The 19,963-nt window shown below is 48.3% G+C and overlaps 9 protein-coding genes and 1 non-coding gene across 10 annotated transcripts; 4 read left to right on the top strand and 6 right to left on the bottom strand.

The window, feature by feature from the left end:
* Positions 1–69: 69 nt before the first annotated feature.
* I303_101165 (uncharacterized protein) lies at positions 70–1,066 on the top strand (the record flags this gene model as incomplete). Its single annotated transcript, XM_018404533.1, has 7 exons — positions 70–133; positions 195–328; positions 400–472; positions 535–650; positions 703–772; positions 831–889; positions 956–1,066. The coding sequence occupies 7 exons, from the start codon at positions 70–72 to the stop codon at positions 1,064–1,066; spliced, it is 627 nt and encodes a 208-aa protein (XP_018267187.1).
* A 207-nt stretch (positions 1,067–1,273) lies between these two features.
* On the bottom strand, positions 1,274–2,017 carry I303_101164 (uncharacterized protein; the record flags this gene model as incomplete). Its single annotated transcript, XM_018404532.1, has 3 exons — positions 1,274–1,395; positions 1,477–1,938; positions 1,996–2,017. The coding sequence occupies 3 exons, from the start codon at positions 2,015–2,017 to the stop codon at positions 1,274–1,276; spliced, it is 606 nt and encodes a 201-aa protein (XP_018267186.1).
* A 1,639-nt stretch (positions 2,018–3,656) lies between these two features.
* I303_101163 (uncharacterized protein) lies at positions 3,657–5,799 on the bottom strand (the record flags this gene model as incomplete). Its single annotated transcript, XM_018404531.1, has 4 exons — positions 3,657–4,655; positions 4,724–4,800; positions 4,864–4,999; positions 5,077–5,799. 4 exons carry the CDS (start codon positions 5,797–5,799, stop codon positions 3,657–3,659), a joined length of 1,935 nt encoding a protein of 644 aa, XP_018267185.1.
* Positions 5,800–6,520: 721 nt separating this feature from the next.
* I303_101162 (uncharacterized protein) lies at positions 6,521–9,281 on the bottom strand (the record flags this gene model as incomplete). Its single annotated transcript, XM_018404530.2, has 10 exons — positions 6,521–6,551; positions 6,612–6,739; positions 6,792–7,355; positions 7,416–7,523; positions 7,584–7,838; positions 7,900–8,103; positions 8,171–8,302; positions 8,365–8,508; positions 8,585–9,102; positions 9,167–9,281. The coding sequence occupies 10 exons, from the start codon at positions 9,279–9,281 to the stop codon at positions 6,521–6,523; spliced, it is 2,199 nt and encodes a 732-aa protein (XP_018267184.2).
* A 398-nt stretch (positions 9,282–9,679) lies between these two features.
* On the top strand, positions 9,680–10,689 carry I303_101161 (uncharacterized protein; the record flags this gene model as incomplete). The annotated part of the gene is made up of 4 exons (XM_018404529.1): positions 9,680–10,004; positions 10,368–10,436; positions 10,494–10,554; positions 10,608–10,689. The coding sequence occupies 4 exons, from the start codon at positions 9,680–9,682 to the stop codon at positions 10,687–10,689; spliced, it is 537 nt and encodes a 178-aa protein (XP_018267183.1).
* A 413-nt stretch (positions 10,690–11,102) lies between these two features.
* I303_101160 lies at positions 11,103–11,192 on the bottom strand. The gene has a single exon. It is a non-coding gene; the product is annotated as a tRNA-Val (tRNA).
* Positions 11,193–11,395: 203 nt separating this feature from the next.
* Positions 11,396–11,869, bottom strand: I303_101159 (uncharacterized protein; the record flags this gene model as incomplete). The annotated part of the gene is made up of 2 exons (XM_018404528.1): positions 11,396–11,679; positions 11,809–11,869. The coding sequence occupies 2 exons, from the start codon at positions 11,867–11,869 to the stop codon at positions 11,396–11,398; spliced, it is 345 nt and encodes a 114-aa protein (XP_018267182.1).
* Positions 11,870–13,324: 1,455 nt separating this feature from the next.
* I303_101158 (uncharacterized protein) lies at positions 13,325–14,289 on the top strand (the record flags this gene model as incomplete). The annotated part of the gene is made up of 5 exons (XM_018404527.1): positions 13,325–13,519; positions 13,611–13,783; positions 13,855–13,905; positions 13,963–14,030; positions 14,087–14,289. 5 exons carry the CDS (start codon positions 13,325–13,327, stop codon positions 14,287–14,289), a joined length of 690 nt encoding a protein of 229 aa, XP_018267181.1.
* Positions 14,290–14,940: 651 nt separating this feature from the next.
* On the top strand, positions 14,941–16,518 carry I303_101157 (uncharacterized protein; the record flags this gene model as incomplete). The annotated part of the gene is made up of 10 exons (XM_065968279.1): positions 14,941–14,995; positions 15,100–15,141; positions 15,201–15,217; positions 15,278–15,449; positions 15,519–15,530; positions 15,640–15,847; positions 15,919–16,100; positions 16,187–16,232; positions 16,291–16,403; positions 16,463–16,518. The coding sequence occupies 10 exons, from the start codon at positions 14,941–14,943 to the stop codon at positions 16,516–16,518; spliced, it is 903 nt and encodes a 300-aa protein (XP_065824351.1).
* Positions 16,519–16,763: 245 nt separating this feature from the next.
* Positions 16,764–18,000, bottom strand: I303_101156 (uncharacterized protein; the record flags this gene model as incomplete). Its single annotated transcript, XM_018404525.1, has 5 exons — positions 16,764–17,161; positions 17,247–17,351; positions 17,434–17,561; positions 17,643–17,804; positions 17,888–18,000. The coding sequence occupies 5 exons, from the start codon at positions 17,998–18,000 to the stop codon at positions 16,764–16,766; spliced, it is 906 nt and encodes a 301-aa protein (XP_018267179.1).
* Between the last annotated feature and the right edge of the window lie 1,963 nt (positions 18,001–19,963).

Genomic DNA, 19,963 nt, shown 5'->3' with positions numbered 1-19,963 from the left:
TGCCATTTGCCTGGTTGCACGTAAGAGCTCAGAAACGAGTTGAGCGGACAGAGGGAGTATAGAGCCGTGATGAGCTCAACTGTGCAACCTAATCTGAATCTCAAGCTGCTGCTCATTGGAAACTCCAGTGTCGGTGAGTCATCCCTCTCAATGCCTGGACCGTTGAAAAGGCTAACCCAGCTGCTGGACATTAGGCAAATCGTCACTACTATTGCGGTTTACGGACAATGAGTTTCTGACGGACGAGGAGACAGCGGCGACTATAGGTGTAGACTTCAAGGTGAAAAGCATAGAATTAGACGGGAAGAAATACAAGTTATCGGTCTGGGTGAGGAAAGGATATCATGTCGATCTGTAATTTCGTGCCCAGCGCTGAAGCCCAGCATGACTCCTCATCAGGATACAGCCGGTCAAGAACGATTTCGGACCTTAACTTCGAGCTATTATAGAGGGGCTCAAGGTGTAGTATTGGGTAAGTTACTCAGCCAGTCCAATGATAATCCGCTCTCGGCTGATAGCAATTGCCGCAAACAGTGTATGATGTATCGTCGCGGCCGACATTCGACGAGCTGCTCAAGTGGTTCAAGGAGATAGACACTTATTGCGGAGAGGGCGTTGTCAAGATGATAGTTGGCAACAAGGTGGACAAGGTCAGCTGTTGGCATCATCAAGAGGTCTGCGCTGAGCTGACTAGACATGTAGGAATTCTCGAGGCAAGTCACAACGGAAGAAGGGAAGGCATTCGCTGAGAGAATGGGAGCACTGTTCATAGGTGAGTCTCGTGTAACATGATGCATTGTTCGAGCAATGCTCACCGTTAGTCTGATCAGAATGCTCGGCGAAGACGAGACTGGGGGTGCCGGAAGCGTTTGAGGAATTAGTCAGACGAGTAAGTCGGAACCGAGGATGCTTTGGCATTCTGCTTCTCTTGTGGGCTGACTTGTCTACATGTCAGATCCTGGCTACACCCACACTATACTCGAAATCAACAGCCGCTCCTACGCGCAAAACCGAGCCTATCCGGCTGGAGGAGGAGAGCTGGACGGGTGGTGGATGCAGCTGTTAGAAGGCTCAAACCTCGATACCGATTATCTAAAACACGATATCTAACGACGCCGCAACGATTTTGACTTGTATTGTATGCATATTATAGATTCATATTTGCTTAGTGGAAGTGTCATTATAAGATTGTGTGAAATTATAAAGCTATATTCTGGGATAGAGCTTGCGCTCGATGATATCGGGGGATGACGAGCAACGGTAACCTTGCTGTTTAGTGCTTCTCTGGGATTTGAGCGTGTCCCTCTTCGGCTTTGTCATAAGCACTCGATCTCTTGGAGTGGAGCGAGAACTTGTCGAAGAAAGCGAAGAACAGACCAATGACGGACAATGCGACTATTCCAGAGCGGCTGACAGTCAGATCGATACAATCGCCGGATAAAGAGGACGAGAAGATAACAACGACTGAAGACTTACACATAGCCCAAGCCAAACCTTCAATTGCAGTGATTCTAGAGCATTCACCCAAGAAGGGCACCCAGTTGGCCGGGAACCTGGAAGGGTCCGAAGTGTGTTTACACTGGAGTCCGTGTCCGAAGGGAGTGGCGTAGAAAATACCAGCACCGGTACCCCACCATACGCCGAAAGCGAGGAAGATAGGCAGGTAGAGGGTCAATCCTACAGACCAGTGGAAAAGGCAGAAGAGGAGACCGATTATACAAGTGAAGAGGAGTAATCCAAGAGCATGGTAGAATTCTCCCGTGGGATAACTGGCAGTTTGATTTCCGTATTTATGGAGTTGTTGAGATACAAGACCAAGCTGAGCGACGTCGAGACAAAACCATAAGATGAAGAAGAGGGCCCAGAATGTTTGTCGGCCAGTGGAGAAGACGCTCTTAAGGGAGAATCGAGGTCGAGCGGTTTTCTCTTCCCTTCCAGCTATTTATACTTTTCATTAGCATAGGACCGAAGCAATTGAGAGGAATCCTTGCTCACGAGCTCGTGCTGCTTTGGCCATTGTCACAGGTGTATTTGGTTTGGAATAGGTGTTTGTCAGGTGGTGAGATAGCAAGATATTGGAATTATAGTGAGATTGCAGTAGGTGAGATGATTATTGTCGAGGAGAAGAGATTGCATTTCCAGTTCTGAGGAGTTCTTTATATACACGGAAGTCCATGACGTATGCTCGGTTTGAGAATGGCCTCAGAACATGTAGGTAGATACTAGGCAAAGATTTTCGACTCCAAAAGAGTCTTCGTAGGCTTCTTTTCGTCGTTGCCTATAGCGTAGGATCGTACGCTGACAAATCCCGAATTAGCTTTAGTTCATTCCGGTCAGTAGAGTAGTACTAGTGATCCACAATGAATACCGCGGGTCAAATCGCTTGTGAACGAGCAACGATCATTAATTGTCGTCATAATCAAGGATATAGATCGCTTGTTCGTAAGCTTGATAGCAATAATCAAATTCAGCTGGTATACGTGGACTCATGAGTAAATGCTTTTTTGAGTAGTGAATCAGTCAAAATTCAGAACATTAGCGAAGTCTGTGTTCTGCGTCTGATCATTCACTGCGCATCTCGGCCGCGGTGCAGATTACCTCGTGGGATATACCTACTGTTTCCGGTATCCGAAGCATTAGTTTTAAGCACGAGTAAGATAAAGATGACTGATACAATTTTAGGGAGACGTAGGCTTCTCGATTGTTCAGCTCAAGGCCACCCACGCCAAATCAAATTTGACTTTTCTGCATCCGAGCGATTTTGCGGGTTTTTTAAGCGATCACGTGACTTAAAACAAAACGCTAATCTGGTCTACACCTTCGCATGAGGCGGGAACAGAGGCAGAAGAGGTAGACGATGGTATGGAGTCAGAAGATGCAAATATAGGAGAAGAGTAGGGAAGGGGAGAGGCAAAGGGACGGGGACAGGAGTGGGGAGACAACGAATATCGAACGAGGAAGAAGAGAGCAGGGCGGATAGAACGTTGAAGGGACGGGTAAAGGGCGAGATAGGAGGATTGATGGAGGACCGGGGGTCGAAGAGGGAGGGGGGGCGTGTGCGGGCCGCGGGAAGAACGGACTGAGAGGGGGGATGAGGGAGAAGGAGCAAGGAGCAAGGAGCAAGGAGCAGGAGCGAAAAGGGGGGGTGTAGGGAGGGAGGAAAGGCGAAAAGGGGCGGAAGTGGAGGGAGGCAGAGGAGAAGAGGGGAGGGCGAGGTACGAAGGTGCAAGCTGTTTTATCCTTCACCATTACAGTTGAAAGCGCGGATCTTCGCGATACGTGCAGTGGACTCAGCTGCACGAAGGTATGCGATTGATCGAGTGCCTGATAGCGTCTATTGATGTGAGAACCATTGAAATGCATGATGATGAGACTTGTGCAAGAATCAAGAATGACGAAAGAGAAGATGCTAAAGATGCGTGACGTGACTTGACTTGACGTGACTTTTGCGATACAGTACAACCATTTCCTTTTTCTATACTTGTTATTGCTGTTAATTATTGTTATTCTTGACACTGAATTTGCAGTCTACAGATGATGTATCGATGGATCGACGACCACAATATGCGTATGATCTGTGTTATAAGGATTACAAGATCAATGTCAACATCCAATCTCTGTTGTCAAGTACAGATACAGACAGGGTCAGACGCAACTCACCATGCTCCAACTCCGACTGTACCTAATCTAGCCGAGCGTCGTCTTTCGCCTTCCGGACCAGGACGTACCCTCGACCTACGAGCATCGGGAGACACGCCGGTGACTGCGCCATTCTGCCCTGAAGATGGAGTATGGCTATCGACCGTCATGTCCTTTATGCCTTTACTCAAATTACTCGTATTTCCCGCCGAAGAGTCGTCAAATGCTTCCGTTTGACTTGTATTTCCAGACTGTGTGGACGCACCGCTATTCGACCGCGATCTGGAATGCGATCGGGATTCGGTAGAAGTAGTTGCTGTGTTGCTTGGACTATCAGGCGTCTTTGATCTAAGTTGCGCGATGGATTGGGCATGAGATATCCGTAGAAGGGTAGTAGTGGCGTCGTATTGATTGGGATTCGGAGAAAGTAGCATTTGTTCAACATGATCACTTGAGCCCGATTCACTGCCGACGCCTGTTGCGGTTTCTTTCTCTTGATTGATGTCGTCCAGTAGAAGCTCGACTGCTTCGCCGATATCACCATGGGTCCGGCCGAGGATGTTTTCAGCGTTTGCAGGCGATATACCATGATCGGGCGGCAGGCTGTTCAGAACTTGACTGATTTTGGAAGAAAGTGAGAGAGGGGTCTTCGTTTTCTTGTCGTCTACTAATTCGCCTCGCTCCCTTCGAGCAGCTTCCGAGACATCCCTTGCATGGGGTATGGATAACCTATCCTCAATTTCTGCTGGACCATGTTCTCGATCGCCCATCCGGCGAATCGACTGAAAGTGCTCTGCTTGTGAGAACAACGCTAGCCATAGCATCGAGCGGTCCTCCCCTACAGATGGCAGGGACTCGGGGAGAGAGATGGAAGGAGCATGGGGCGTATGAATGGTCTTTGAGCGAGTTCGGTGGGAAGGAGTGAGCGGTACAGGACCAACGTCAGCGGGTGAAGGGGTTTCGGGTGGATCGCGGTAAGTTGTAGCTTCGGTCTGCCACGGAATAGTGAAAGACGTCTACATCAAGTATGATTATTGTCAGTTCATTGACGCTAAGTCCAGTGCCTTTCTTATAGCTGACTCACTGTTGACATGACCACCCGGATATTCCGCTTGAATACTCTCGCAGCAGCTTGTATCTCTATGTGCGAGCCGAATTGCTCTATCACACCATGTAGGTGGTCAGCATGTCTATCGTCGTGGGTTCATGAGGATGCAAGCTTACTCAGTTGTCTCATGCGGGTGACATATCCTTCATACCCTTCACCATCCTTCATGAAGGGCACAACGAAGCCCTCCATCACATCTTTATGGGTCTCTAGATAATCGCATACAAGTCTGCGTATCTCATTGTGCCGTTTCTACGAACATGGTCGGCATGATCAGCTTTTCGTTCGCCACGACGGATAATAAGGGTACCCAGATGTATTCAACTCACCTCTCCACCAAATCCCTGGTCGGACAGAACTCTAAACAAGCAATTCCCATCTCCCTTAACATCCCTCAATGCCAAGCCCAATCTAGCTATTTCCGCTTTCACCGCTGCTTCCTCGATCGCTATCTCCTCTAGGGAAGTCGTGACCAGATCTGAGGGGCTGAACGCTCTTTTGGCTTTCGATCGGGTTGTCCGTCTACTTCCTGCTCCACCTTCTCCGCCAGATTGATGTTTACGGGCTCTACCCGTGTTGGTAGTCGCAGAGTAGGAGGATTCCTGCGAATTTGGTAATGCCTGATTTGCAGCATGAGACTGTTTTCTTGCCTTGGCAGATTGCCTTTTCCCTCCACCCCTGAGAGCCCTTGTTCCTCCAGTCGGACCGCCCGGGGTCGAGGCCGAAGCTGAGGTCGACGCTGAAGGTGCTGGAGAGGGTAAGAAGTCGCCGTCTGAAGTCGTACCAGAATGCGTAGACTCTGCATCTTCTAGATGAGCTCCATTACGACGTTTCCGCTTGCGAGTGCCCAACAAAGGTACAGCTAATGGGGATGTAGGGGGAGTCACCACTGTATCCTGATCTCGTTTCGATTGTAGATGTAGCTGCAGGTTTGATTGTGACTGTGTCTGGGGTAATTTGGACGGACCAGCTTCCGGCTGCAGGAGGACGTCTGCTTCTGAACCGGGAGTGGTCGATAAAGGCGGTGAGGGTAATAGGGGCAAAAGCCCCATTGTGTCTTTAGGCCAAGGTTGTTGGTACTCCTCAAGACTTCAATTGGTGTTGTATGCAAGCATGGATGACTTCGAGAGATATAGGGGGCCGTCCCTTCCCGAAGAAGTGTGGGTTGTACTGGTCCCGGGACCGAGTCAGAAGTTGTGGGAGTCTACTGAATGAAGTAAGGGGTTTCACCGGATATAGCGTTCACGCGAGTGACGAATGACAAAGACAAAATCGGTTGGATGGAAAATCTGCCGGAACGATCAAGGATGGTTTATCGCTTGTTGTAGGTTTCACACAGCGTCAAGCTCTACAAGAAAGGTGTCTATGAGTGAAGGTGTAACAGTTGTATGTATGTATCGATGATGGATGCACATGCACTTGCACAAAACTGACAATTCTCACCTACGACGGTCTGAGAATGGGTGAATTGACAACTTTTCGCACTGTCCCGTTGTGCGGTGGCGCGTGCATCAAATTTTGGTACCAAGCACAATATGCGACGTCATCAATCTAAAGGGGATTTTCTCTTTATCTCTGCTCGCATATAACAACGGAGCATCGAGCATGTATAGCAAAAGACGACAGAGCATCTGCAACTTTCGCAGCGCATATCTCGACTGATTAGCATACTGATCGCTTAGTAAGAAACAATGCATGGATGAAGGTGTATGTTGAAAAGTGCACAAAGTTAATATGATGGATGATTCGTCTATTTGCCTCTCTTCCCCCTTTCTATTCTTGAAGGATGTCTTCCCTCTTGGGTCTGTAAAAAGGGTTGTCAGTCAGAAGCTTATTCACACTGTTACACTGTCAAGGTGCTCACTTCAGCTCTTTGACGTCTTTGCTATGTCTTATATCCGATCCTTTGTCAAGTATATTCCTGGCCTCCTCGTCTTCAAGCAATATACCCAGGCCATGATCTTGCGTGAGCTCAATAACATGATCCAGTTCCTGTAATCCTCGTCAATTACGATCTCACGTTCTTAACAGGTCGGAGACTCACAACAAATCCATCTTGATCAACATCCAACTTCTTACCTAAACCTTCAATGATCTCGTCCGACGGTTTATGCTTGATCACACCTAGCGCCTTTTTCAAGTCGGCAAGCGCGATCTGTCCATGAGGACCAGTCTCAATGACATTCAACGAAGATCCGACCTTCTCGTCGTACTTCTCCAGTTGTGTATCGATAGTCTGGATCATCTTCCTGACTCGTTTGGATACAGCTACGGTCGCACCTTCTTCTTGTCGTTCTTTAGACTCAGCTTCAGAAAGCAAGTTGTCCTCTAACAACGACTTGAGTTCGTCTCGCTCTTTCACGATACTGCTCTTCGCAGTAAGGATACTCAAAGCCTCAGCTAATTCGCCTAACTGTTCTTTCGTCATTCGAGCGTCATCTTGGGGTTTCGATTGCTCCTTGACCTCCTCGGCTGCTGCAATTGCAGGTTGCTCAGCCTTACCAGAAGCCTCAGCAGCGGCTTTCTTGGCTGCCTCTTCCTCTTCTCTCTTAGCGGCTTCCTCGGCTTCTTTACGTTCTTTCTCTTCCTTTCGGGCTTCTTGCTCTTCCTATAGTTGATCAAATAGTTAGGGCCAGAACCAAAAAAGGATAGTTCCGATAAGACTTACCTTCTCTTGATCAGCTTCATCCTCGATGAGTTCTTGTTGTTGTTGCAAGACCTCGAGTTTCTGCTTGTATGAAGCTTCGTCTGAGACGTTGAGTTCCGCTTCGTTAAGCTGGTCAAGGGACACAATCAGCCGACGCTAATCCTGCTACACCTGGAAGTAATAGCTTACCAAGTTCTCAGGTAGACTACTGAGAGTGGTGACCAAACTCTCCATGACGTTCTCGCCCTTTTGTTCGAAGTTGAATGCTCTACTCAGAACCAGCAACACACCCGAGATGCCGTTGGTGTAGTGCAATTCAATCCACTGCTCGAGCTCTTCTCGTAATCGGGCCGGAGAAACACCTTGGAATCGAATACCACGAGATTGACAAGCGGATTGCAATTCTTTCGTTGAAAGCGAATCAACACCTTCCGCGTGGATCATCTACAGCAACACCGACACCAATCAGGACACTGTCTTGCTACCTGAATGGTTAAGTGCTTACCATGTCATCGACTCTGACTTTCTCCAACTTGCTTCGAATTTGGTGTTTCAAGAAATTATCCGTACCGAACGCGTTGATATTCATGTATCGACACATCGATACCAATTGAGGTCTGGACAAATTATCCAAAGTGATATCATCGTGGAATAGCTTTGCGACTCTGACAACGTCGGTCTGGGAAGGCGTTTCCCCAGTAGATCGCACCTGAGAACCCAAATCAGATCAGTTCCGAAACAAAGTGAACACTCGAGCATTGGAAATGAAGACATACCTTCCTGAAGAACTCTTTGAATTCATCACTCTTCACCACACTATCCGCTTTGAGTCCTGACTCCCTGACAGTCTCTTGAAGGAACTTGGCCATCTCAATACGGACTTTCAATAATTTTCTCTGTTTCTCGCTCTGGTTTCCCGGGATTCCGCGGTCAGCCTAAAGACGCAGTACGGAGTGCGCATTTGACTTACGGCCGCAAATTCCCCTTCAAAGGTTGATGGCAACATGTTAGGGAAGAGCTTCAAGGCTACAGGCAGAAGCAGCTCCATGAATGGGACTATCACGAAGGGTAAGAAGGGGATAAGACGAAGCAGATCTGTCGTAGTACGACGAAGCTATTCAGGGAGGTCATCGATACGTTCAGCATGAGTCAATAATGCATTTCCTGCTTGATACGTCAAGGCAACTTACCTGTCGTCTTTCTCTTCTCGTCAGAGTTCCTCCATTGAGCACTTTCCATTGCAGCTTCGAGCTGATTCTGATCTCTTGTCCGAGCAATTTGGTTCCTGACCAATAATGAGCTGCTTCTTTCTTGATGACTGCCCATACTCTGGCTGGTAATGGTCCTGTCGGTTTCTTCTTCTCCTTCTCCTTCTTTTCCGCTACCTCTTTCTCCTCTTCAGCCTTGGCAAGATCCAGCGCTTTCGGCGGAAGAGCATTGAGAGGAGTTGGCGGAAGCGGTGGAGGGGTTCCCAGAGGCGGGTCATGGATGTTCTGGGGTGATTGAGGGTTGGTAGTGATTGGGAATGGTGGAGGAGCTTTGCTTGAATCACTGGAGGAATGAGGTTGAGTGGATACTGATCGGCTGAATGCGGGGTATAATCGGGTCTGCTGACTTATAGAGAGGTTTCGTAAGGGGATAGGCAGAGTTGATGAAAATGCTCGGTTCGAGAAGGTATTACCCAGAGCATTGGCATATATTTGTTGCTCTGTTGTAGCCATAATCAGCTATGCGTTCCCGAAGCCTGGCCCGGCGTTTACTTATAGACTCACGTCTGGCAGGTATGCTTCCGACCCCGTGTTGTAGCCTGAGCCCTTGGGGGCCTCGTCTCAAGACCATACCCATCGAGGATGATCCCACTCCACTAGACACTCGGGTATACATCATCGAGTTGATTTGCCTCTAATTCGGCTGTTTCGCGTAACTAATCGGCTCAAGGGTGGATTGCAACTAATGACGGTTATTGGCGAGCGGTTTTTGGGTATAGGATATCTTATTTTCGATACGTGGACGGTTGAATCAATGGAAATGGGAGGATGTAAGGATACAAGAATACACGACTGTACCGCTGAACCAAAATAAACAGCCGAAAGCGTAGGTGAATTTAAGCGGAGGTCCCCATTTTACTCTGATTCATCATCGCATTCGTCACTCTGCCCCGGTTTTACCGCTCAAGCCGAGGTAACGCGACGTTCTTTTCATATCGCGCAGCTGAGTTGGATGTATCGCATGACTTCATTCTGCTCAGAGCTAAGTTGAAGCGAGGCAACGCGAAGGAAGGCAAAATGTCTTTCTCAAATCCTTTAAATATCTTACTTATCCCTCCGATTCTGTATCTTGTATTTCGCTTGATTGTCCCTCATCCACTTAAACAGACGCCGGCAGCAAGCACGTACTCGGAACAAGTATATAATTGGTTACCGTCAAAACACCCAGACATTATCTGTCAGAGAAGATACACGGCGACCGAATTGCTGGAATATGATGGTACAGGCTTGAAGAAGGGCGGTCAGCGGATCCTGTTGGCTATTCTGAGGGTGGGCCCGGACGGGAAGTGGGGCGAGAGGACGGTCTTCGATGTGACTGCTGGCAAGAGTTTCTACGGGCCTGGTGAGTTGATGTATCATGGCGAGTCTAGGCTAGGATGTATCTTGGGCGGATTGAGATGTGGCATGGTAAGATCAGGGCGGGCAGGGGTGGAGAAGGGGTAGAGCCGACCGGTGTGGCACGACAACCAGCGGATTAGGGATGAGGGGACAGGCGGATTTGGAGTGGGGCAGTGGACGCCTGGCACAAAGGAGGAGGATTGGGGAACAGAGGGAGGATCAGAACAGGAGCGGGAACGGGAAAGAGACAATGCGGAGGGCCGAGGGAGGGGAGGACGGCTGGGGCTGAGGTCGAGGGCAAGGCGAAATGCGGACGAAACGAGGCGAAACTAGGGGCAGACCCCTAGCTGACTGACCATCGATGTAGACGGAGTATACGGAAACTTTGCAGGTCGTGACGCATCAAGGGGAATGGCAAAGCAGTCTTTCGAACTGGGTAAGCTTGACGTATATGTATAATTGACCTGTTTCGGAGCTGATGGTTTTTCTCCAGACATGCTCAGGCCGACGGATCAGCCGCTCGATACACTTTCAGACTTGACTAAAGCCGAGATGTAAGTTTTCAACTCATGCATTCTCAAGTGCAACAGCTTATGCAGATGCTTAGCGAGAACATGAGGGGATGGCACGAGCATTTCGAGAGGAAATACATTGTTTGTGGGGAATTAGTGGAAGATGGAGAAGCTTAACTTCGCCTCGTACTCGTACTCGAAACAACATCTGTGCATATGTATATACCTTTCATATTTCGATACCATAGAATGCATCAAATACACTCTCCCATGTGCTCATGTCAGTCAGGCAACTCGTGTGGCTTGCATACTTCGCCGTCTAAGCGCACGACTCGCGTCCAAAGTCGTCAACAAGGCAAAGCAGCCTCCAGAGAAGAAATTCATCATCCGACGCTCAATGACCAATTCAGTTGACACAGCACAAATGGCACACGTCTCATGCATATGCCTTGTAATCCACATGCATACTATGTACACTGCTGTGTGTATGGCCTGCATGCGTATGCATGCATGACCAAACAAGCAGACAACGCGAAAGTATGGGAAGAAAAAAAAAAAACATTGTTCGTCTGGTGAAGCAACAAAAGATATGACTCCGAAGGGGCTCGAACCCTTGACCTTTTCCGCTCACAAAGTTCGATATGTAAAGGAAACGTGATAACCAACTACACCACAGTGCCAGAATGGGAGATTTGAGCTTATTTCAGCTGCTCTAGAAGTCTGGGGGACCTACCAGGAAGCGCTCGACAAGAAAATCAGGAAGAAAGTGAAGAAGTCAAAATGATGAAGAAGCCAAATGATCTGAAAATATTTTTGCGGAAACGTTAGATAACCAACTACACCACAGTGCCAGAATGGGAGATTTGAGCTTATTCCAGCTGCTCTAGAAGTCTGGGGGACCTACCAGGAAGCGCTCGATTTTTTCCCTTCGGGAAAAAATCTCGCTGTTCCACCAATTGCGTTCCGCCACTTGTAACGCTTCGCCATCATTTTCTCCTACTTTGAGCTTTGGGCTGGTGCTATACGTCTGCGCGGCTGGCCATCCTGGTTTTTCCAACCTGGCTGCTGTATCCCATCCTTTTCGTCGAGCTGTGCCAGGTTGCGGAACTAGCGGCGATACCGACTTAGCGGGAGAGCGCAGTGTGAAAAAATCGCTTCGTCTCCCCACTTCGAGGTGTAGTCAGCTACTCTCAGTGTCAATTTGAATGACAGCGAACGATATATGAGGACGATTAAATACCTTTCATACCTCTGCAAAACGTATGTAGTAGGATGAACAAGACACCGCGGACTTACTCCAATCATCAACGTTTGCTTCATGCCCATCGAGCTCGTACATCTGCCATCGTACTGCCATTGTACTGTTGATATGCACTTCTCAACTGTCCATCTTCCTGTTGAATGTAGTGGATCTGAACGGCATACGAGAAAACAATCGAATCCGATTACCTCGGTCGAGTCGTAAACAGACAAAAGGCCACAAATCTTAGACTTGAAAATCTGAAACACGCTTTGATCGTTTTGTGCCTGTCTACATGATCGGAAAATGGCTTTTTCCGAGACAAACTTCTTACGTCAATCAACAACGCACTGACCGCCTGCATGACGACCATAACACAGGGCCCTGCATTCACGCCTCCTCGGATGCTTGATGGAACATTCGCGCAACTGCTTTTCCCTCGTCATACCTATCAAACTGCCAGGACGTTACGTGCATGCTCAGTACATCAAAGAACAATGGCGCATCAATTGCGAGACGGGGTTTCATGTTTGTCTCCTCCATTCCGCTTGTAGTCCCACTTTTTGAATGACTCCCCCATGCTTGACAGTATCGGGTCTACTACAGTGCGATTGATCTCCTTTGTCCAGAATCTCGGTACGACCGGTACAACGCCCAAGGAACCAAGCTAGTTTGATCTTCACCTTGAGGCGGACTTGCTTAGTGCAGTCAATCATCCTTTATGAAACGCGCTCGGACCCATCCTCACCACACGGCACATCCCATCTCTGAGTCTGGAGTTTGCAGTCTTCAGTATGTGTATGAGTGTGATTAGTCCGGCATTAGACCGGTATGTGATCAACATAAAAGTGCCTGTCTTCATTCCCTTCCTTTGGGCGCCAAGAATCGTATGTTGAATGTTGTATGCACGAGCACTCTTTGCTGTACCTGGGGGGCGATGTACAACTTATCCATAGCTGTCCAGCTGCAGGTCGTTCTCGACTCCTGCTTTGGCGGAGAGTGAGGTAAGGGAAAGAGTTGGATGATTTAACGGTGTTGAAAGTCTTTAAAAGGGGGTTTCATCATCATTGCAATCCCGTCCTCTTGCCCTGCTTGTCCCCACGCTGGACGGACGCACGAAGAGGGTCAAAATCCTTGACCGTGATGGTATGTGCGCTATCCTTTCTTGATCTCGATGAGAAGAAGAGGGGTTGGGTGGTCCATGGGTCTTCACGTTGTATCATATATATCCTTTGCATACTTTTGTTCTATTCCACCATTTGCCATTCTTTCCCCTTTTTCCTTCCCATCGATCTCATCCTTGTATTCTTACAGATCTCAGTAAAGGATACCTCAAGTCCGTAAATCAACTTCAGACATTCATTTAAAAACCAACACTGTCCCAGATATCTGGTATCGCACGCCCTACCTTCTCCCTCCAATCTCCTCGCCCTCTGTACAATCTTACATCATCATTATAGTCTTGCCACTCCCGACAGCCTATATCCAACGTTCCTCATAGACCGATAGAACAACCAGCTTGCCTCCCAAACGCGGATTTTCAAAGCCAAAAACAAAAGAAACATAATCACGATGATCTTCCCAAAAATCGCTATCCTTTCTCTCCTATCCTTGTCCAGCTTCGTTATCTCTCTTCCCACTCCTACATTGAACAACCAAGAGGGCCTCGCTAGAAGATGGTATGAGGACCACAAGCGACATCATCCATCGGCCGGGGAGAACGCTAGACCTTCTCCTAGTGTCAGTGGAGGTGCAAAGCGAAAGGCCGTGAGTATTCACGCTTCACTGCGGATAAGATATTCTGATCAGGCGTACTCCTTTGTCCCTTTGCCCATCTGACTGATATTCGATAATGCAGAAAAAGCCTATCCCTTCTACCACCTCGAATGAAGACGGTAACGGATCTAGTCAACCGCTACTAGGTGCCGCTGAAGATCTGACTCGATGTCCAGCTCAGCAGATGGCCTGTCCCGTCTCCCCCATGACTGATGTCCAGCTGGCTCAATCAAATGCTGATACACCTTACGAATGGTACGTTCGATACTCCTTGGTTTGACCCATTAAACCTTTCAATCGTGTCAAGGCTGATCATCGTTGTTCAGTATCTTACCTCAAGAGGATTTGTACTCCTGTGGTGGTTGTACCACATTAGGGTGAGTCAGCTTGGCTGATTAGCCTGAGGACGTGTCAGCTGATAGTACGATGATCAGTACCGGTCTTGACTGTACCGCTATTCCCGGAGTATTGTCAGTATCCTGCGCGATCGGCAGCTGCAATGGTAAGTCGGCTTTACGACTAGCGAAAGAATACCAAGCTGATATCGTCTACTCACAGTCCACTCCTGCAAGCCTGGCTTCACCGTCACTTCCGACGGTCAAGGATGCGTAGAAGTTATCACATCTTCTGCCAACTCGACCGTCCTTTCTACTGAGCAGACTCCATCTGTCAATACGACCGAAAGCGCAACCTCTCCCGTCGCGACCGATGCTCCCACTTCATCAGTAGAGAGCGCCGCAGCGCCGAGTTCTACTGTATAGCTTTGAAGCTGGTCGAGCAATTCCGAGTCTCGATGGAAGATAAAGAGGACAATGATTAGGTTGATGTAGTTGTTGGTGCCCTTCTTTTATAGCATTATAACTTTCTCTCGCGGATACCTAAAGGCAGGACATTATACATTTATCCCCCGCAGCATACGCTTTTTTCATTTTATTGACTTCTCCTTTCGCTTCGTCCTTCACGTCACTATCACCTAGGCTTCTTCAAACGGTCTGACTGGATGACTATTGATAGTAAATTTATGATCATCATGATATTCATGATTCATATAGCTCTAGGACGGACATTTTGAACCGCTATAAGCGGGTCAGACATTTAAATCCAGGTTCGAGCGGTGTTGCCGAATGAACTTAAGTGAGTTTACCGGATTAATTCGGGGGCTCGGCAGGATATCCCGGCCTCATTGCTACCACTGCGAATCAAAAAACGAACAAATTGCGTGCCATCAGCATCACCATCAGATTAGATATCTCACCCTCGTTTAGATAATCTTCTTTTGCTTTTGTCACTTGGCATCATCGCTTCGCTTCGTTGGATTCCGGCTTGATTCATTCGCTTCCTTCCTTGAGCTCTTCCGTTCTCTTCACTTTCGTTCCTCATACAATTTAGAACACCATAGAATACTCGCCAAAATGTCCGCTGCTGCCGCGAACACTAAACCCGTTACCGAGCTCAAGAAGCCTCTTCGTGAGTAGTCTTCTCGTGTCGCGTGATGGTCACAACGGTTGCAGCACATCATGCTCGTCAGTCTTGCAAAACTCGTAGCACTCGCTGACATGACGAGTCAACAGCTTTGCCCTTCGCGTACACCTTTGCATCCGGAGCTATCGCAGGTAAGCCTTTCTCGCATCGTCCATTGGAGATAACCCAAGCTGACTATAGATCATGACAGGATGTACCGAATTGCTGGTCAGTCATGCATTGCTGTGGCGACACTGTTGACGCTAATGCTGTGAATACCAAACCTAGCTCCTCTACCCGCTGGACGTGGTCAAGACCAGACAACAGCTCGACACCGCTAAGACCAGTACCGGTATGGTCCAGACTTTCAAGAACATCGTAGCTCAAGAAGGTCCCGGTCGTTTGTACAGAGGTATCCTCCCGCCGTTGTTTATGGAGGCGCCCAAGAGAGCTGTCAAGTGTGAGCGCGTCTCCCAACTGTCGTCAATCACCGGAAGGCACGCTAACTCATACTCTTCCGCTATTATAGTCGCCGGTAATTGTAAGTATCCCTCGTTCAAGCCTCTCCTAAACTCCTCTCTTTGCTACCAAATCGCTACTGCATTAGCCATCGACCACCCGATATCTCAGCTTATTTTTCTGACTTATAGCATCTTGGGGGGCGTTCTTCACAAACAACGGTCAAAGGAAGAACACACAATCGCTAGCAATCATAACGGGTTGTTTCGCCGGTGCGACCGAATCTTTCGTTGTCACTCCCTTCGAATTGGTCAAGATCAGATTGCAGGATAAGAACTCTAGCTTCAAGGGACCCTTCGATGTCATCAAGCACTCTTTCAGGACTAGTGGGCCTCTCGGGTGAGTTTACCTTTCCGACGCTATACGTGGCGGGGCGGACTACGCGATTCTGACATGGTCATCCCGTTTAGTCTGTACCAGGGTATGGAGGCTACTTTCTGGAGACATTGGTGGTGGAACGGAGGTTACTTCGGTGCTATCTTTGGTGTCAAGGGGGCATTGCCCAAGGCTACCGATAAGAAGGGAGAATTGCTGAACAACTTGGTGGCTGGTACTATCGGTGGTTTCGTCGGTACTGCTTTGAACACACCTTGTGAGTTGATCGGGTTTCCGCGATCAGCTCTCATCTACATACGCATGCAGGAGTGAGGGATGTCAGCTTATATATCCTCCTCATAGTCGATGTCGTCAAGTCTAGAATTCAACTGCACGGTACCGGGGAGTGGTAAGTGATCCCGTCTGCATGTGGTATACATCCCGCGCTGATCATGAGGGCATCACAGGACTTACCCCGCTCTTATACAAGTTGCCCGAACTGAGGGTCTCGGAGCACTGTACAAGGGTTTCGCCCCCAAGGTATTGCGTCTCGCTCCCGGAGGTGGTGTATTGCTATTGGGTGAGTAGTCCTCATCGTCTGCTATGACTTGCGGGGCTAATGCATCTCAAATTCAATAGTCGTGGAAGCTTTGTCCACTGTATTCAGAGGATATCTCGGACCTCCTTACCTCTAAGCGGGATGGAGTATGCATCGGACACAATAGGGCTAAAATTGTCACCATTGAAGCGCTCACGGCGGAGTGTTGTCAGCAACCCACTGCCTGCAGAGAAACACAGATCTGACAGAGATAATTATACATGCGCGATTGATTATAACGAGAGATTTAAGCTAATGACTACATTGGGATTATTCAATGTCCTTTCTTCTGTTATGGAACTTCCGACTTCTGACTATCCTTCACAAACGAGTATTGACTTTTTAAGCGACGACAACATATCCGATAGCAAAGTTCTGCTTGTCGGGGATGGGTCCACCTCCTTGGAAGTTGGTAGCTACCAAGATGGAAGTACCGTTAATGTTCTCAGGCAAGGTAGTGGTTCCCATACCGTCGCCGCTCTGGGTGAGGGGTTGAGCGATAGCGTAGACATCACCCAAGAAAGTGATGTGGACATCGTCGCCCAAGTAGACGGAGGACGAATCCCACATGATGCTGATCTCGTCTCCTGGTGAGTGAGGTGTAGCACCGGATGTGAAATTGGCCATGAGAGGAGGGATCTTGTGGAAGTTGATTGGGGGGTTCGAGGATGGGCAATCGAGGAAAGGCGCCGCGAGAGAGTAGGCCTGAGAAGCTGTCAAGGGAGTGTCGAAGTTGACGGCTGTACAAGGTGATTTGGGAGTGGAACGAACATCAGCACGCCGTTCAGTTGAGAGTGAGAAGTGGAAAGGTATTCCAGAACTAACCATTGAAGTAATCGAGACCCAAAAATTGTCTCAATAACGAGTTTTGTCTGGCTTCGTTCCCAATAATCGTACCCCCGGTTTGTCGAGCGGGACTGTTGGTAAGGTCTAGCGAGGCGAAAGGAAAGGACAAGGAGATCAGCAATTGCGTGGGCAGCGTAACAACAAGCGTCTCCGCGCTAGTACTCACTGGCGATACCACCGATGAAAGCACCTTCACCAACGGTGGTAACTACTTGCGCGACCGACAAGAGGTCGTAAGGTGTAGTCACCGGGAAAGTGTAGGTACAATTCTCGAAACCTTCACCGGCCGCTTCGCTGCAACGTGAAACCAAACGTCAGTGACCAGTTCATCACGATTGGAACGCTCAGAGGCGTGGATAATTATGAATCACTCACTTGAGAACGGTGAAATGAGCGATCTCTTGGTCTCTGAACAATTCAAGGTATTGTCGGAACCCTTGATATCCTGCATTGTTGAAATCGTCATCGGTGAAGTTCTTCAATCCTTGATTCCAGTAATTCAACTCGAGCGATTCGAGATTTCGAGCAAGGTTGATACTGTATGTCGTGCACGATGCTGCCCAGTCAGCTGACTGATCTGATCGGAGGAAACTGCACATTCTAGAGCAAGTTCGACTTACATCTCAAAATCGAGGCCTTGTAAAGCCGATCTCTTCCACTTGGTCGATGTCACGATCGGGGTAGCAGAGGCTACACCGGCGAGTAAAGCTGCTAAAGTCACTGAGACCTTCATCTTGATTCTTATTGTTTTCTGATGAGATGATTTGCTTTGGATTGGTCTGCTTAGACAAAGTAGTTTGAGGTGATTCAAGTGAAGCGTAAAGATCCTCGTTGTTCCGCTTTTGAAAGGTTATATATCGTCTGGATGATGCATATAGATGGAATCTGCACATCTGCACGATCGAGGGGCAAAATGACCTCTTGCGTACACGCATACAGCAGGATTGCAATGACATTATTCGAAGCGTAATTGCGATTCCAGCACAGCGTCATCGTACGTCAGTCTGCAATGTCTGCATGGTGCAGTGTAATTGTATTGTGCGGGAGGTCGTCTCAAGTGGAAGTAAGACATCTTTTCGTCTAGTCATTCAAGCAGAACCTCAGAGAAGTCGTCGACGATCGAGATCAGTGCTAGTAGTATATAGAGATTACGGGCGATGCTTACGAGAAGCATAAAGTATTTTTAGGCATATCGCCGGGTTCTGACGTTCTCACTGGAGTCGGGAAGAGAGAAAAGCAGTAACCAAAAAATGATGTGGAAACGTGGTTCTGCATTTGGTTGTGCAGCCTTACCTCATTGCCTTATGAGGCTATACCTAACTCAGACCAAACCTTTCGTTCGGCATCCCGGCATACGGCCTCGGCGCACAGCTAGAAAGGCGGGGCGAGAAAGCTATATTTGGTCGGCCAAGATACAAATCAGGTTAGACTCCACGGCGACTAACGAATGCATGTCGACTCGGGTCAAACAAGGAAACGAAATGAATGACGCCCGTCTCACGTGGTTCGCATGGGTCAAAACACTATGATGGGTCTCCACTGGGGCAAAGATCGATCGACGCCAGAAATATGAGGTGCAATCGGGAAATGGCATCGGATGTCACCGTTTTTTGTAGATTTCCTTAAGCTTGCAATGGCTTTCCGCCGATTCAAGCTAGACTGTGAGAAAGTGAAAAAAACGGCAACCGTGCCAGGATTGCACCCACTACATGGGCATGACAAAAGCGTTTGGTGTATACCGTTCAGTTCTATGATTGAGACTACCTGTATGTAGATACGTCGATGTGTTGAGGACCATCCTTCGTGTCCAGAGCAGCTTAGTGGAAGGTTCGTGGCGATGAGAAACACACACCCGCACTGGATCATTATGCAGGTCTACATCTATACACAACACTCTGTTTCGCTGTAGACGATCTTATGAGGACCTCCGCACAATCGGAATCCTGCTACATAGTGGTGTACATCAAGCTTAAAGACGGTTGAGGACGGGCCGACTGGAGTCTCTGCTACCAAGCCCAATACCGCATCAATTACCATACAAAGATGATGACCCATAAAAGAGAAAAACCAATTAGGCCGCTTTGCTCACTTGGCATTGCGAAAACATTCCGACCTAAGTCCATGTTGGCAATTTTGAGCAACTCTGCCATGGGATCGAGCTCAATTATTTGACATGGGATTGACAAAAATGCCCATTTACGAATTTGTTGTCGCCATCGCTCTCTAAAACAACTCACCGGTAAAAGGTGCAACAAAAAGTCGCCGACCTGAAAGCGTTCTAGCCTTACTCGACAAGCCTTCTACCTGTTCTTCGCATGGGCAAGGGAACGAAAAGGGAGCTCCGAGATCGGAGTGGAGGTGACTTTTGTCCCCACGTAATTCAATTATGTGATCACCTGAGCAAGATCTCGTGAGTCTGTTCCTGTGTTTTTTCCCCTTCCTGCCCTTCCCGGAAAAATAGTGTCTGATCAACCGTTGGGCTGCTTTTCTTTCTCGGTCTGCACAAATACTAAGCTTGGCAGGAGCGGCTAGACCAGTATGAAGGTCACCTGAAGAGAGCTCGCCATGGGATCATAGTAAATTATATCGATTGATCGTATGTACTAGTACTGACTAATCCTTTGATCGACATTTTCAATTTGCAGATCGCAAGAGCACGTACTCTGCATGATGCAAGACAAAAAGAATTCTTCGAT

The sequence above is a fragment of the Kwoniella dejecticola genome, chromosome 1 (genome assembly GCF_000512565.2).
Source record: "Kwoniella dejecticola CBS 10117 chromosome 1, complete sequence".
Classification (NCBI taxonomy): Eukaryota; Fungi; Basidiomycota; class Tremellomycetes; order Tremellales; family Cryptococcaceae; genus Kwoniella; species Kwoniella dejecticola.
The sequence above is the reverse complement of the archived record's forward strand: the minus strand, read 5'-3'. Positions and strand labels throughout refer to the sequence as shown.